The 17,975-nt window shown below is 36.3% G+C and overlaps 1 protein-coding gene across 8 annotated transcripts in view; it reads left to right on the top strand.

Moving 5' to 3' along the window:
• Window positions 1–2,274: 2,274 nt before the first annotated feature.
• Window positions 2,275–17,975, top strand: part of CD47 (CD47 molecule) — a 32,752-nt gene continuing 17,051 nt past the window's right edge. For all 8 annotated transcript variants that reach the window (XR_001885324.1, XR_001885323.1, XR_001885322.1 and 5 more), the window contains exons 1-4: window positions 2,275–2,394; window positions 3,255–3,338; window positions 4,259–4,612; window positions 11,416–11,505. Coding sequence is in view for 5 of the 8 variants with exons in the window: in XM_017870859.1 (XP_017726348.1) it covers window positions 4,348–4,612; window positions 11,416–11,505 (355 nt within the window). In the remaining 3 variants the exon portion in view is untranslated. The remainder of the gene's footprint in view (window positions 2,395–3,254; window positions 3,339–4,258; window positions 4,613–11,415; window positions 11,506–17,975) is intronic.

Below are 17,975 nucleotides of genomic sequence, written 5' to 3'. Positions count from 1 at the left end.
GCGCAGCAGACAGTTGGCTGTCCAACATCTGCAGTTGAGAAGAAAGGCAGTGCATGATTAAGTTTTTTATTTAAAAGTTTGCAGGTGAAGAAAACCATGGGAGTCAGGGAAAATACTGGGGGGCAGAGGGTGCTGAATCGGAAGCCGTTAGGGACACTAACATTTAGTGTGAATCAAGGAATAGATTTCAACAAAGAAAACAAACTAGGATCAGGGTGGACCAAGCAGGAGGAAATTCATAATCAGGAGATACCATGGAGGCCAAGAGAGAAGAGCAAGAAAGAAACCACCCACTGGCTCAAGAACTGTGGAAAAGTCAAGACAGAAAGTGAACCATGCATATTTGATTTTTCACAAGGGATTGGTGGTGACTTTGGCAAGAGCTGTAGTAGTGAAGAAATAGGGGTGAATGGGTGGAGGCCGGTAACAGATTTAAGGATTGAATTGGAAGTGAAAAAATGCTTATAGATTGTTAATTTGGGATGCTAGGGAAGAGAGAGACAAGTATGAGGGATTTTTTTTTTAAGTTGGCGAATATTCAAGCAATTTTTAAAGACACACACAAAACACCTTGTAAATGGAATGGGGGATGTGGGAGGCTGATAATCAACTAAGGGAAGTCCTTGAGGAGACTGATGGGTATGGAGCAGAAATGGAAACTAGCTCTCAGGTGATGGGATTCATTTCTGAAAAGGAAGCAAAAAAAAAAAAAAAAAACGGTTGGATAGTTGGGGTTGCAGGTAAGTTTATAGGCAAGGAGTATTGGAAGCTTCAGGATTCTCCTCTGAAGGATTCAGTTTGTATTAAATAGGGAGACAGGACTGTTAGAGAGTATGGGATAAAGGGCAAAAGGGAGTAATTTAAGAGTTGTTAAAAAGAAGAGAACATTTACATGAAACATGTAAAAGGATAAAGATTGAAGGCCTGGAGGAGCAGGGACTATGACATTCTTCTGTTTTTGCCTAGTAGCAACACAAATTTTCTTAGAAATCTGTAAGACCGATTACTCTTCTGCCCATCCATAAGGACGTTATCCATACAGAGAAGATAACACTTGTAATCTTGTATTATATAAAGTACTTATCATCGCCCATATGAGAATTGTAAGCTCCTAAAAGATAATAACTATATTTTTTCATTGCTGTATGCCCACATCCTGTCACAATATTTCATCACAGGTAATTCTCAACAAATGTTGGCTGCATTTTTAAAATTTCTAACCTGAACTTGTGTGCTGTGACCACCATGGATTGAGTCTTCTCTGCCACTACAATGCTGTTTTCTAGACTGTGATCTGCGATGGTTTGGGCTGATAGTCTATATTCACCAGTACTTGTACAGTTCCAATGAAGGTTTCAAGTCTAATACTTTTGGCATTTGATATAAAATTATTTTCCCATTTTATTTGCTAGTTTATCTATAACTCTGGCATTACTCTTGGTTACATTTGTCTACTATGTGAATTAGACTGCTATAAGCATTATTTTGTTTATTCAGAGTTTTCTTATTCATGTTAATTATCTGTGTTTCTTTATTTGCTCTCTACATTTTAAATAGTTTCTTCACTTTGCTGTTTTATGAGAAGGCAGTAGGCAAAAGGAAGAAACCCCAAATCAGACAGTTTTACTGCTTAATAGTTTTTTAATGCATCTTATTATAGAGATTGAAGTTGTAGTTAACAGCTAGAGTGATATTTTTGGCCTGCCCTTATTTATTAATTACTAGTGCAAAGGTTATTCAAATTATGGTTTATCCAGGTCAATTTTACTGTTATTTTTACTAATAGCATTTGTTCTACTTAAATTGCTTCAGCTATAAAATGTTTTTATTATAACAAATAATGCAGTGCAATTATTGCTTTCTGTATTCCTTTGAAAATTCATTCTCTAAACATTTATGAAATTGTGGATTGTTCACCAACTACTTCTTACTTACTTAATTAAAGCCTTTGCAAAAAGTTTCATAGGATGACTGAGTTCATTTGTACCTCTTTTTTTTTAAAGAATAATCTCTAAAAAGTCAAACCATGATTTATGCAAATATAAAATGAAAATGTGTCAAAGATTTTATTTTACTCATTAATTAACAAGCAAACCAGCAAGAAGGCAAAACCCTTTTAAAAGAAAATTGGAAAAACAGACACTTTTATAGGCAATCAAGAATGCCTAAGTGAATTTGCTAATAAATGCAAAGTTGGTCAATATCCTCAGGGCAATAAAATGTAATCTTTTGGAGTCCTCTCTTCCACCAGGTGGAAATCAATTGCAGAACACGATTTATTTTTATCTCTAGGGACACCAATCCATTTGAATTACCTTCAGTTTTCTACAACTTATGAAACTGTAAAACAGCCCAGTCAAAGTCAGTGAAAGGCGCACGCTTCTATAGAGTCAGGTAATTCCACAGGGTCTGTTAGACATTGCCCAGCACTTCACTGAAAGAATACCCAGTAATCTTTGTATCCCTTTCAAAATCTTTACCATATTTTCTGATACTTTCCTGCCTTTGTAATTTGAACATCTTCACCCCCTTTTTCTTCTCTTGTATACTACATTCTCTCTCCCTCAGTGTTTCTCTCTCAGGGGAAAGAATTCACAATTCTAAGTTTTAAAGAATGCAACAGAAGTCCAGGTTTTGCCTTGGGCTTCCTAATATTTGGGTGGCTAGAAATGTAGAAAACTGGTAAGAGGTTAGCTATGGATGCCCATAATGTAGGTTCAGACTGCAGTTTCCCAGAAATATAACCGTTTGGACTAGTCAAAGAAGGTCCACATCATTACATTAAAATGCCAGATTATCTAGTTTTTATAGTATCGCCCTACATTTTTACAGCATAGTATTGTTTAGAGAGCACTTGCCGCTGTATTTTCCACGTTAATGCTCAACACAGTTCTGTGAAGTAGCCCAGTGTTTGTTTTTGATCCTCCTATTTAAGAGATCCTCCTATTTTAGAGAGTAAATCAAGGCATAGAAAAGTGAGTTGCTTAAGGCAGCATATTAAAAAGGGGTAGAAATAGAATTTTTACTCGGGTGTTTTGAACATTATCCAGTACATATTCCACTATGCATCCTTGCATTCAATTCATGGGGTATTTATTGAATAAACATTGTGTTCTTACAATAGAAACATTCTATGCCTCTGATTTTTATTCCAGTTTATGTAGAAGGAAATCTTAATTGTGAACTATTAACAAAGTTGATATTTTATTTGTATTTGTTAGTAATTTGTGTTTTGTTTTTGTTTATATTTTGAGGGGAAGGCCAAGTAGCTACTTAGATAAAAGAATTGCTGAGTGGCTGAAGAATATGGAAGACAACTATAATTCCTACACATTCTTGTACGTTTTAGTTGAACAATGAGTGATTACATTTATTTACCCAGTCCCTCTTCTATAAGGCAACAACTGATAGTTTATCCTATTGAGAAGTATTGAAAGGATGCTTGTTAGCAGTAACTGCTCTTGGTTTCAACTTGTATCTACTTAGCTTTTTCACTGTTTTGTGGTTTCTTGGAGGAAGAATACCTGTAATACACATTTGGAGATTGTTGTTCTGTAGTGTCAATGAAATGTAGGGGTGGGAAAATGTCATTCAAGACTCCCATACAAAATGTCTATTGCTGCCTATATTTTGCAATGGGAAAGTAGCCACAGATATTGGGTTTTTTTCCTCATTAGTATTTTAGGATTTTCCATCCTAGTGGAAAGATATGATTTGATTCATCCTATTTACTTTGTATATTATAGTACAGTAGAAGCTGCCACTTTTTTGGGAAATGCAGCATAAGGGTAAAGATAAATTTCATATCAGTTCAGCAAGTTCTATTTAGCAATGTATTGAAGCTGAGACTGAATAAAATATTTGGTTTGATTTTCTGTTCAAAATTTTACCTTGATAAGTACAATATTTTTCTACATATATCAGTAGGCAGTAATGATTACTTCACAGCTTCGGAAGCCAGATAGTACACCTGCATGTTCTAACATAGTTGCTGAATTTATTCCCAAGATGCATGTAATATATACTTTGTATTATTGAGAATGAATAAAGAAAAGTCATAATGATGCCTTCCAGCTGTGCAAGTTAATATTAAAATATAATTTGTTTCCATGTTTCACCTAATAGGTCTTCTTCATTGCTATACTGTTTACTTAAGTGAACAATGGAAATGTTGCTGTTTATCTTAAGGATTTGTAACTTAAGATCTTACAGTACAGACTTCTATAACTAATGAAATATTTTTCTTTTTCCTTTCCAGGATCAGCTCAGCTACTATTTAATAAAACAAAATCTGTAGAATTTACGTTCTGTAATGACACTGTTGTCATTCCATGCTTTGTTACTAATATGGAGGCACAAAACACTACCGAAGTATATGTAAAGTGGAAATTTAAAGGAAGAGATATTTACACGTTTGATGGAGCTCTAAACAAGTCCACTGTCTCCACTAACTTTAGTAGTGCAAAAATTGAAGTCTCACAATTACTAAAAGGAGATGCCTCTTTGAAGATGGATAAGAGTGATGCTGTCTCACACACAGGAAACTACACGTGTGAAGTAACAGAATTAACCAGAGAAGGTGAAACGATCATTGAGCTAAAATATCGTGTTGGTAAGACTTCTATGAAAGTTCCTTTTTTTATTTGTCCTGGTACAACCTGATCCTCTTTCGAGAGGAGGCCAAATGGGGATAGGTACTCCTTTGAATCAAAAAGCAGGCTATTAATAATAAATGTTGATGTAATGATTAGCAGGTTTAAGGTTGTGATTTCTATCCTATTTTATCCTACTCTTCACAGTAAAACACATTTACTGTTTAATTTGTATTACTTGTTAATTTGTATATTGGGTGGTTCTCAAACTTTTGGTCTAAGGACCATTCTATTTGGGTGATTGGTCCTGGGGTAATGTACTCTTCATTTCTGTTTGCCGCCATCCAAATACTTGCTTTCCTGTGACTAATTTTAAAGTCTCTTTCCAATTATTCAGCCTTCTGGTATTTTTTTTTTTTTTTTTTAACCTTACACTTTGACCAAGGGTTGGCAAGTCCCAGCCATGCTTCCTTTGGAGAGAATAGAGGAGAATCAGGAGATTAAATCACATTATCATGGATGATTTCTTCAGATTTTCTGTGCTTAGCCTTACTTTGGTCTTCTTTTTCTCGGCCAAAATATGAGAGAGGTAGGGATTCAAATTAATTTATTCAAATTCAGACTTGATTATAGCACCATGATTCTGCCCTTTTTGTCACAAACTTGGGTTGGTGAGGTGTAGAAGGTAGTAAAATTAGCTGAATAGTCTCCTCTCTTTGCTCTTTCCTGCTGTGCTAGCTGAGTTCTTCAGCCCCATATGAGTCTGTTCTTTCTGTTTTGAAATCTCTATTTAAAGTTACCTGTCGTATTATCCATCATGGGTTAACCACATTCTGAGAACCTTAACTATGGATAGCTTCAGTTCTGTTCAGTTGGATCAACTATTTGTCTAGCTTTTGTAAAATAATCTGCTACCAGATTAGGAATGGGGTGTTTGGTTTGATGAAATGTTTGGACATTGCTTAGGATTGAGAATCAGGAGGTCTGAGTTATAGCCCCTGTTCAGCAACTTACTATTCACCTGTGTGATCTTGAGAAGGTACTTAACCGAGTCCAAGTGACCTCATGTCCAAGAGATTACAATAGATACTTGCTTTTATGTATTCTATAGTCTAATGAGCATCAAATGAGATCCCATGTAAACATGTTTTTTTGTAAACCAAAGTGTGTTGTAAACGTTAGTTGTTTTCCTGGGATGTTTATTTTGTGAAGGAAGGTATCAAGTTGTTGAAGTTAGCCTGGAGCATTGTGAGAGGGATTTGTGTGCCGTGAGGAATGGGCAGGGAATGGCTCTGAGTAGGCAAGGAGAATTTGAAAGGTGTTTCTGCTAAGAAATCTCTCTTACCTTGTAGCTTTTACTAGTGATATTAATTTGGGCCAAGGAGCTTTTTTTGTTGTTGTTAAGTATACCTTTCAGGAAGGGTGTAATCAGTCAGTCATATGCACTGCGGCTAACTGGAGTTAGATCATCTAATACCTAGTTGAAATTTTTCTGAGGGAAGGTACAGTTTTGTGGAAATGAAAGAATAAGACATGGGGGAACAGTAACTTTGGGGGGTAATATAGGTCACTGAGAGGTAAACTGGAAAACTCAAGATACGAGATTTGAAAGGCCAGAAGATGAAATGAAGATGGAAGAGAAAGGAATGTCAGGATCTGAGAAGAAAGCAGGATCTGAGAAGAAAGCATTATTTTGCATGTGATTGAAAGATTGTTTTATCTTTCTTTGTTTTCCAAATATCCTATAAAATAAGAACTAGACTTATTTTGGGGCCATTAAAAGGAGAAAGTGTTGTTTTATTATAGAGAATGTAGAAAATTCTACCAGAGTTTGAGACATTTGGCTTTGCATCCATTTTAATTTTTTGAAATAATTATTGATTTATAGGATGATTCAAAGATAGAGAGGTTCCATGTGCCCTTCACCCAGTCCCCCCAATGGTTTCCTCTTATGTGACAATAACACAATATGAAAATCAGGAAGTTCACAATGGTGCAGTGTGTGAATGGTTCTCTCATTTTATCACGTGTATATTTGCATATAACAATCAGGACATAGACCTATCCATCATCACAAACATCTCCCTCATGCTTATTCTTACTAGTCATACCACCACCTCCCACTGTCCCTAACCTGGCAAGCACCAATTTGCCCTCCATATCTATAATTTTGTCATTTCATCAATACTATATAAATGGAATGATACAGGATGTGACCTTTTGAGGGCTTTTTCACTCAGCACAATGCCCTTGAGATCTATTCAAGTGATTGCGTCTATCAATAGTTTTTTTTCCTTTCTTTTTTTTGCTGAGTAGTAGTCCCTAGTATGAATATATCACAGTTTGTTTAGTCATTTACCTACAGTAGGACATTTTGGTTGTTTCCAAGTTTGGGCTGTTACAAATGAAACTGCTATGCACAATTGTGTACAGTTTCTTGTGTAGACACAGTTTTCATTTCTGTGGGATAAATGCTCAGAAGTATGGTTACTGGGCTGTATGGTAAGTATATGCTTAGTTTTTAAAGAAACTGCCAGACTTTTCCAGAGTGGCTATTTCATTTTACATTTCCATCAACAGTGTAAGAGTGATCTAGTTTCTCCACATCCTCAGCAATATCTGGTACCACTATGTTGTAACCATTTTTAACTGAAAAAAACAACAAGCAAACAAACAAACAAAAAACAGTTAAAACTTATCGGCACAAAAGTTAAATGGGGCAGGACTCTTACTATGGAGAATTTTACCTGTTACGGACTTTGAGGATTTAGGCATTAGAAACCATTTTTACTATGTTGTGATTTTTGCAAATACAGGCATACATGAGAAACAGAATTTACTCAATAGAGAAGTGAATTATACTTAATAGAACGCAGATAATAGTGACCGTTCTTTGTGCCTTTTTTTATTTTTTGGAGGACTAGGACTGAATACATGGAAACACTATAAGATACAGGTTTATGTACCTCTGTGCCTATGTATAGTATAGTCCACTGGAAGGAGCACTGTACTTGAATTTACAAAGCTGTTTTCTAGACGTCACTGTTTTCTAGACGTCACTGTTTTCTAGACGTCACTGTTTTCTAGACTTCACTGTTTTCTAGACTTCACTGTTTTCTAGACTTCACTGTTTAATAGCTTAAAAAAAGTTAGATAAGAAACTCAACCTATCTGGCCCTCAAATTTTTCTTAGTACAATAAAGATGCCATCACCACGGAAATGTTTGAGATATAAATAATATCTCTCTTACTTAACAAAATTTTACTAAGTGCCTACCATGTGTCAGGTACCATGCTAGGCATCACAGATTCCGTGATGAGGAAGACATCATTGGTGATTTCAAGGAAGTGGTTGCAGTACAAATATGTAAAGTGACCTAACATTTATTTGCACATGTGCCACATACTTTATGTAAGTCGTGTCCTGTTATCCTCTCAAGAACTCTAGGAGATAGATGGAGGTCTTACCGTTTAACAAACAGGGAAGCAAAAGAGATTCGAGGTTGTTCAAGGTCAGAGTAATAGCCGGGAATTACACCTAGATCTCTTTGGCATCAAAACCCAGTATTTTTACCACCATAGTATGTGGTTCATGTGACAACACTTTGTAAATAACTAAATACTAAATGCAAGTAATAGTAATCATAAAATTTGTCATTAATATTTCTATTCTATTAGCAATACAAAAACTTGAAAACTTAAAATTTATTTTTCTCTAAGCTATTAAGAGTTTTGTTTAGAAAGGTCAGTTCAAGTTCCACAGAGTTGCCAATTCCATTATTATCAACAAGACATACAGTCTGTTCATGATGAAGACATGAAGGCATTGCAAGATCTTTGTATTAGTTTTCTAGTGCTGCATAACAACTACAAATACAACAGCTTGAAACAATACTCATTTTTTAGTTCACAGTTTTGTAGGTGGCAAGCCTGGTCATGGCATGACTGGGTTCTCTGATCAAGGTCTTGAAAGACTAAAATCAAGGTGTTGCCCAGGGCATACTTTCATTTGGACTTTGGGGTCTTGTTCTAGGCTCACATAATTATGGCAGAATTCAATTCCTTGTGATCGTAAGACTGAGGTCCCTGTTTGTTTGCTAAATATCTGCCAGGGAATTCTAGCAGCTCCTAGAGATTGCCCTCATTGCTTGCCCCCTGGCCCCTTGCATATTTAAAGCCAGCAAAGGAGAATCTTCCTCTTGTTGAATCCCTCTCACATACTGAGTTTATTTTGCCAGGAAGAACCCAGACCCTTTTAAGAGAACACTTGATTAGGTCAGCTCTCTCTCCCTCAAAAATAATCTCTCTTTCTTAAAGTCAGCTGATTCGGGATCTTAATTACGTCAGCAAACTCCCTTTTGCTAGGTGGTATAAGCATGGAAATGAAATCCAATACATTCATAGTCTCAGTCTCCCACACACAAGGGGAGGGAAATATAAAAGATGCATGGCTAGGGCAGTGGTTTTGGGACCACCTTAGAATTCTGGGTTTGATTAAATAAATAATGGGACTGTAGCCTAGCAAGTCAACACATCAAAAAAAGCCACTACAATCCTGAAACATCAAGTAAAAATTTGGTTTGCATTTTAGTATTGTAAATGTTACTGTGGGGTGTGTGTGTGTGTGTGTGTGTGTGTGTGTGTGTGTGTAACCTAGTGTTCCCTGTGTTTGTGGAGGTTTGAAGGAGACACTTTGTTGATAGAAATGGTGTCTTCACTTTTTTAGGTTGTCTCATTTTTGTACAGTGGTAAGACAAATGAGGTCCTGGGTTTTAATAACACTTAAGCTTGGAAGTAAAAATTAGACACTCGTTCATAGACTACACCCTTGTAATATCACTTCTTTGCCTTTCCACTAGCAAGAAGTTCATTTTCGTGGAAGCCATTCTGCCTGTCCAGGAATTGGAGGAGAGTGATAGACACAGTTGTCAGCCATAGCTTGGGTAGAATAAGGATGTGAATGTTCTTGGCTTTTCTTTATTAATCTTGTGATGGAAAAATATCTGACATTGTTTAGTCCATTTTAAGCTTAATTTATGTTCTTAGTGGCATAGAAATTCAGAGCTGAAAGAAGTATCATGTCTCACTCTCCCCTTGAGAAACAAGAGTTAACGTCATCTGACAATACTACCATAACAAATCAATAGATTAACAGGCATGCAAGTGTCTTTATATAAAACGTTGGTTTTTTTCTCCCAGCATCTCAATTGGTTCTTAGATATCTAATTCAGTGATCCTCAAATTTTTCCCACTGTAACAAATTAGAGAGAGGAGGAACACGTTCATCAGTGACCATAGCTCAAATCCAGCAGAAATATGCAACAGTGATTTCAAACTGAGAGAATTATGGATGCTCTTCTCCATTGCTTGCCCTCCCCATCCCCTACACACACCAGGGAACAATTTAAAATCCTGGCACAATAGTGAGAAGGGAGAGTGACAAACTGATAAGTTTCAGTTAAGAATCACTTAGGGTGGGTGTGGCAGCCCGCGCCTGTAATCCCAGCACTTTGGGAGGCTGAGGCAGGTGGATCACCTGAGGTCAGGAGTTTGAGACCAGCCTGGCCAACATGATAAAACCCTGTCTCTACCAAAATTACAAAAATTAGCTTAACACAAGAAATATGTGGCTATCATTATGGAGTGAAATGTTGGAAAATTCCTCACCTGTTGACCTGAGGGGTAGTGCATGGTAGAATTCGAAAGAAGTGTTGATTTCAGAGGAATGCCAGTGCTTGCTTAAGGCAGTATCAGAAGTACTCTTCCAACCGCACGGCCCCTTGTACAGGCAAACTCCGGAATACGTTCAGTCCATTTACTTGGCTTTATTGTTAGAGCAGACATTTCACGGCTAAAATTATGGTCTTAGGGGTTTATAAGAGGCAATTAAACTTAATTTTTAAAAGTTCTCACAAATCTCATTTGAAGTCTTAATATCTTAATTTCCTTTATATAGGATATGTGGATATATTTTTATGATAAAAGTAGCATGTGACCCACTTAATAACAGCTTCGTTAATACCCTAAAGCCACTCATGTTACTTTACGTATAAACAGTCCTTCTGAAGCCTAATTGTGCCTGGATAATTGCAGAGTGAGTTTGAGAAAAGACCGACCAGGCACATCTCTCTCCATCTAAGCCACAGTGAGAATAGAGTACCTAGTGGTGCATCTTCCTCGCTTAGGTTCCCTGAGTCTGTCTTTACAGGAATGCTTCACTGTTACTTGAAGGTACATTCTTGGGACTTTACATACACAGCTACTCAGCACATGAACACATACTAATTTTAGTTAACTGAGTAGTTGGTGAGTGCTAAGCTTTGTTTTAAGCCCTTTGCATGTACTTTATTAATTTTGTTAGTAGTTACAACAGTCCTTCAAGATACAGGTACTGTGCTATACTGGTGTAACAGTTGAGGACACCGAAGAACAAAGAGGTGTCAAGTGGTGGTCATGGTTCCACAGAGTGTTAAGTCAGAGTTGGGTTCAAACCCTGGCAGTGTGGCCCCAGAGCCTTGTTCTCAGCCACTGCACTGCACTACCTCCTTCCTTGAAACATAGGAAAAATGTGAGAAACGCTTAAGTAAGCGTAGTTTTTTTTCATAAATAAAATTTACGTAAGTACGTTATATGTGTAATTTGTTTTACGTATATGTGTGTATACATAAAATATATGTGTGTGTATAAATAAATATATGTAAAAATAAGGCCACAGTTTTAATTTTTTTCCATCTCCATAATAAAGCATGTATTATAGATCATTAGCAAGATTTAAAGTGTTACAGTAAATATTAATTGTGACTTTTGTTTTCTTTTTCCCCAGTTTCATGGTTTTCTCCAAATGAAAATATTCTCATTGTTATTTTCCCAATTTTTGCTATACTCCTGTTTTGGGGACAGTTTGGTATTAAAAGTAAGTATTATTTCTACTTTTCATTTATGCTTCAGTGATGATATAGTTATTTCTAGGAGACATTATCAGTGAAATATTTAAAGTTGTACTAGGAAAAGTGCTATTATGATAAATATGAGTATGTAATTTGAATACTGCTAGTCTCCTTGAAGTATATGTTGTCGCCCACGTTTTGCTGTAGTTCACTTTTAATTCCTAAGAAGGTGGTTTTCATTTGGTGTTTTTTTTTTTTTTTAATCTCTTAAGAATGGATAGTGGGAATATTAGTAACAACACCTGAAACTCATGTCACATTTTAATAGTCACAGAACATCTACACACACACTATGTTACTTGGTAAACAGGTGGTGACAGCCTGCATTAGTTTTGAGATAGGATGTTATACTTTGGAGCATTTAGATTCCCCTCTTTTTATTTTCCCAGTTTGAATTTCTCTGTGTACATGTGTTCACCCTTGGAAAAGTCCAGTGGAACCATGTTTTGTCATCCTCTCTGTGCAGTTCTGCAGCCTCTAAAGAAGCAGCCACCAGAGAGTTATGTTCTCTGACCTTGCTTTCCTATGATAGTAACATAACCAGACTTCTGAGGGCAGACCTTGATGCTGCACTAGATTTAGCTTCAACAATGTAGAATTGTCATTACTAGGCAGATAGGTAATATGTATTATGGTTAATGTTTAATCAACCATATTTTCATATTTTGATAAAGAAAATTTACAAAATTAATGAAGTTCTGAGGTGACAGTCTAAACTTTTAAGCTTTTTAAATACAAGATTTATTCCTTCTTTCCATGTAGCATCCTGAAGACCAGTAAACATTTATATAGGCAAGGAATAAATACTGCTTATTTAAGTTATTCTGCAACCTTTAAACATACAAAAGCTAGCAAAATATTGCAGTGGATTGCCCAGTTGTATATTTTATGAATTTTACTTTTACTCAGCAGTTTAAGCTGTGTATATCTATGGTGATGTATAAACATGGAAGGGAGATGACTGAATGATTATATGTTTTAAGCAGTTTTCTCAATGTATGGCATTCTGGAAATGCTCAGTGATTTCAGAAATGTTCTCAACTTTTGTCTGAAAGGGAAAAAGGGGGAGAAAGGAGTGGCAGTGGCAATTGTCAAGACATTGAATAACTTTTACTTTCAAGATAGTGTCTAGACTTCTTTTTGAAATTTTCCTAGAATTTCTTAGTTTTTTATATCAAGAAAAGGACTGGTATAGCATTAAGACCTATTCTGACATCAGTGATATTAGGGAAAGCTTTTAACCATATTGGCAGAGCCAGGCTTTTTAAGTGCTAAGTCATATGACGTGGGCAGGGAAACAGCCTTTTTTAAAGATCATGAAATTATTTCACATACTGCGATTTTTTGAGTTTGGCTTGATGGATGTTTGCTGATCCAGATGTTATCATTGGTGACATTATTTTTAGTGAAATACCAGGAGTGAGTGTGTGCACTGTTGGCTGTATTTTTACAAAATGAGCTTTACAATATTTTTTCTGACTTAAAAAAAAATACATATCACTTTAGAACACCTCATACAAAGTAGGAAGTTATTGAAAAAAAAAAAAAAACTCATCTGTAGTCCCCAAACCTAGAAATAAACTATTGGTGTATTCTAGTGAATTTCCTGTTTCCCTTGCTGTCTTTTTCTATTCATTTTTGTTATTTTTTTTTAAAAGGTAACCATAAATGGACTCATACAGCTTATATGCTTGTACATTCTGATTTTCCCCCGTGTCTTCAGAAATCTTGTTATAGCTGCCTGTGTTCTACTTTTGTGAATGCACTATAATTTACTTAACTCTCATCTTGATGGATTTTAAGGATGTTTCCAATTTTTTTGATACTATGAAAATAACTCTGCTAAAGATATGAAGCCTGGAAATGGCAGAGATATTTTAAGACTCTAGATACGTACTGCCAAAATGTTTTCCAGAAGCGTTTCTATCAACTACTATTGCAGATGAGAATACCTGTCTTTCACCTCAGTTATAATTCTGGTATTATAACTCTAAAATCTCTGCTAATTCGATGGGTGAAAAAGCATCTTATTTTAATTGTAATTTTTATGTTAGTAAGGTAGAATGTTCTTTTTTTATATTTTTTATACTAGTCATATTTTAAGGAACGTGCTTATAAACCTAAAGAAATATTTTGGTGGGAATTTTTTGTTTTGGCTCATCTTGAAACAGGTAGATGTGTGTGTATGTGCATGGAAGAGGTATGTCTATACATGATTCACCCAGCCTGCGCTCACGTTTAAAGGTGTTGATAATAATAGTAGCTAGCCATTTGTGGAGCTCTTGCTCTGCATGACAGGTTCTGTGCAAAGTACTCTATATCTGAAATGACATTTATTTCTCCCAGGAACTCTATGGGCATAGGCACTGTTGTTATTCCCATTTTGTAGATAAGAAACAGGCACAGATAGATTAGGCAATTTGCCCGCAATCACCCAACCGTTTCCTGGTAGTACTAGGATTTGAACTAGTACTGTGTACCACTGCACTGTACTGCTGCCTTCCCGTTTTGCATTTATTTTGAGGATTTTCTTTCCATGAAGGGTGAACCTGTATCTAAGCACATAATACTGAGTAGTTAAAACTTATTAGGAGAGCAGAATGTTGACCTAATGTGTTTACTTACTCTGCAAATACCTAGTGATGGGGTGCCTGCGGATTGCTGGGCACCGAGCTAGCTACATGCCTGAAATGTGGGTGTGACGTGCATATTGCCCTGGCTTTGTAGCACCCACATTTAAGTCATTGCAGCGAGGGAGACATGTATGTATGTGCATCTTGTGCTTTGTCACATCTTCGAGATAGTCATGGATCCACATCTAACTTTTCTGTTAGTGCCTCCTGTTGATGGCCTAAGCATTCCACCAAATAGAAACAAAAAGCATCTCTATTTTCCACCTGCTTAGATGTGTGTTTTTTAGAATCCAATATGGTAAAGCCCCTAAAGCATTCATAATAACTCAGACCCATGACTTTTATTTTATAGATTTCTAGTTCTCTTTAGCTTTTCCTGATTAACATTTATGGTCTGTACTTGGCTACAGGTCTGTACTCTCAGTGGTTTCTCCAGCTCTGCATGTGAGACTTTGTGGTCCAAGACAAAACCTGGACCTTTACTGGGCTAAACTTTCAGTAAAGACAGCAGGTTATGCCCTCATTTGCTCACTCTGAGGAGAAAGCGTTTCTTTATACCAGAGCTGTATCTTGAATGATATCTCAGGATGCCATTGGTCCTACTGAGGAAGAAGCCCAAGAAGACTCTTAAACTCCCAGAGCCCAGCCAGGACTTGGTGAGCCCTGGACCATGTTTCAAAGATAAAGGCCTCTCACAGGGAAATGTTCCTGAATACCTTCATCTTTAGCTTAGCTTTAACTTAGGAACTTTCATGCAGAATCTCTATGCTTAGCAAACAACTCTGAGATTGCTAGAATCAGACACCAAGCCTTAACTGATAGTATTGCATTTAACACGCTTTGTTTGTGTTCTGAAAACTACACCAACTCAGTTTGCCACTCTACTGACAATTAAGTTCCTGGCTGATTTGCAGGATTCTTCTTTCTCACTCTTTGATATCATTTTAAGTTCTGTCCACCTACAGCTCCAGTTCCTGCAGGATTAAGGTCCAGCTGTATGTAAAGAACTGGCTAACATTTTGAAATTCTTTGAGATAGGTCTGTCTGTTCTTTCTTTGCCTTTATAACTGTGTCTTCACACAAACAATACTTGCTTCACACAAAACTGCAAGACCATAAACATGACCATGTAAGCTGAAACTCTGCAAAGCAATCTTCACGATGAATGGGAAAAACTATTATTGTATTGTTCCATGACCTTAAAATTTTTTTTGTTAAGACCTTAAAAACTCTGTTATTATCAATAACAATGACATTGAGAAATGAAAAATAGTAAAGCCAGTATTTAGTATGTGGTAAATTAAATCATTAGAAACATTGAGAATGAAAGTGTGTTATCAAGAGTAGTTTGAACAACACTTGTGTGTTCTTCTTGTATAACTTTGGATACAGAGCAAGCATCTTCTCTATGGCGTGGTGAATTGTCATACCCCTTTCTAAGTTTGGTCAGTTTCTACCGTTTTATCCTTTGCACTCTCAATGTCATGAAAGAATTCCTTTAATGTTTTTGAATGTTTAAAGTTTATTTTATTGCCAGTGACTTCCTCTGGGACATCTTTATTCTTTTTGTTACATCCTCCTCACTTTCCTCTTTTATATCAGTAAGTCCACCTTCGCTGAGTTCTTCTGGCTTCGTCTCTAGAGTTTCTTGCATTGCAGTAATGTCAACATTCCCACAATCAGCTATTTCTTCTCTTATTCCGTTTATGGTCTATTCAAATTTCACTCCCAGCATTTGTCAGTTTTTATTTCTTTACTCTTTCATGGTTCTTGCCTAGTTTCCTCTTTTGATTTCTCCATTATAAAATGTCACATGGGTTTATCACTGGGAAACAAGGAGGTAACAAAACTCCATACTTTGCTGTCTGTGCATGACCTAAATATCAGATGTACAGTGACTAGTCACCAACAGTCTTCAAAAGAAGTGACATGATTGACCACTGATCATGATGGGGCATCTGCTGTTTACATAGTTATTTTTGAACTGAAGAAATAGCAGTGAAGTTGTACTTCATGCAGTTACTCAGTTAATATATTGTGGTAATTGAAATTTGGACTATTTGTGAGGAATTTATTTGATTAAACCATGGTAACTGGAATTCCTATCAGAATAGTGCAAAGTGAGGACTGCTGTAATTGATTCCAAATTTAAAATAGTGTATTCTAGGCATCTTTAATTTTTTTTCAACTTTCCCCTCCCTACTCAAAATTATTCCACAGAGATTTTGGTTATGGCTCAGATGTCTTTGAGTAGATGTTCCTGTAGAAATCATTGTTAGAAAATTCAAGGAAAAAAGTTCTCATTATACTACCTTGAGATCCTAAGTCCTTGAGTTTTGACTTGAGGACAGCTTAATAATGAAAGTAATTCGGCCGTGAAAGCATATTTAAAATAAGTAATGGGACAGGAAATCTCTTCATAGATTAGAAAAATTATTCTGAAAAAGTGAAGACATATCCTAACTTGGACTAGGAAATTTCCATCCAAGAAAGTAAAATATACAATAAATATTATCACAAAGAATCATTCTGTGACCTGGTTGATGGCCCCTGATAATGAGACTTTGTTATTATGTTTACTGTGAATTCTTTTTATTTTATTTTTTTGAGATGGAGTCTCTCTCTGTCGCCCAGGCTGGAGTGCAGTGGCCTGGTCTTGGCTCACTGCAACCTCCACCTCCCGGGTTCAAGCATTTCTTCTGTCTCAGCCTCCCGAGTAGCTACAGGCTACTGGTGTGCACCACCACACCTGACTAATTTTTGTATTTTTAGTAGAGACTGGGTTTCACCATATTGACCAGGCTGGTCTCGAACTCCCAACCTCATGATCCGTCTGCCTTGGCCTCCCAAAGTGCTGGGATTACAGTCGTGAGCCACGTGCCTGGCCCCTTACTGTGAATTCTATTCAATAATCTTGAACTCCCAGTGCTTTCCCTTGGTCCTGTCCATATAATGAGCACGTTCTGTTATTAATGTGATTATGTGCTGATTTTATTGTAGGAGGAATTGAACAAATCTATAGCTCAGCATTTTACTCTTTTGTAGAAATCCCTTGACCTTTTCCAAATCCAGACATCACAACTTTCTCCATACACTCTAAAATTGTGAAATCCACAAGGCAGGGAAAGTTGATAATGAAAAAAAGGAAGTTTGGTCTGTTGGACATCCTCTTCTTTCATCTTTTATGTTCAAAGTACTTGATGCACAAAGCCTGGGCTCTTTTATCTCTATCCTATAGACTGATGTCTAGTCAGTATTCATTGTGACAAAATTGTTTCATCAGAGCAAGTTGGATAGTGTATGGAGTTTATTATAAAATTATTTAACTTGCCTTCTGTCAAGTAACCAGTTTATAATGGTATTAATGTTCATTTTTTTCCCAGTACCAGTTTCAGAAGCTTTCATTTGTGTGTGCTTGTGTGTGTTAAATAAGTGTATTAGATATTTGAAAAATAGCAATTTAAATTTAAATAATTTAAAAAATGAAATTGCAATTTTATGTGTAAAGGTGTCAGATGTGCTTTATTCTGCACTGAAAACAATATTCATTTACAGCTCAACAGATACAAAAAAGATTCTAAAATTACTTTCCTAGAGTTATCAGAAAACAGCACTATAATAATGAAATCAAACCCATCTTTCTTTATGATTTATTCTTAGTCTGATACACATCAGCCTGGTAAGCCTTCCTGTCTCTCTCCTTACTTACCAATCACTCCAAATGTCATGTCTTTGGGCAGGCATTAAATTCTTAGGTTTTGGGTTTTGTTGGATGGACTGCAGTCTGTGTGAGCCTATATGGG

Source organism: Rhinopithecus bieti, unplaced genomic scaffold (assembly GCF_001698545.2).
Source record: "Rhinopithecus bieti isolate Rb0 unplaced genomic scaffold, ASM169854v2 scaffold_5478, whole genome shotgun sequence".
Lineage (NCBI taxonomy): Eukaryota > Metazoa > Chordata > Mammalia > Primates > Cercopithecidae > Rhinopithecus > Rhinopithecus bieti.
This window is presented reverse-complemented; position numbering and strand designations above follow the sequence as displayed.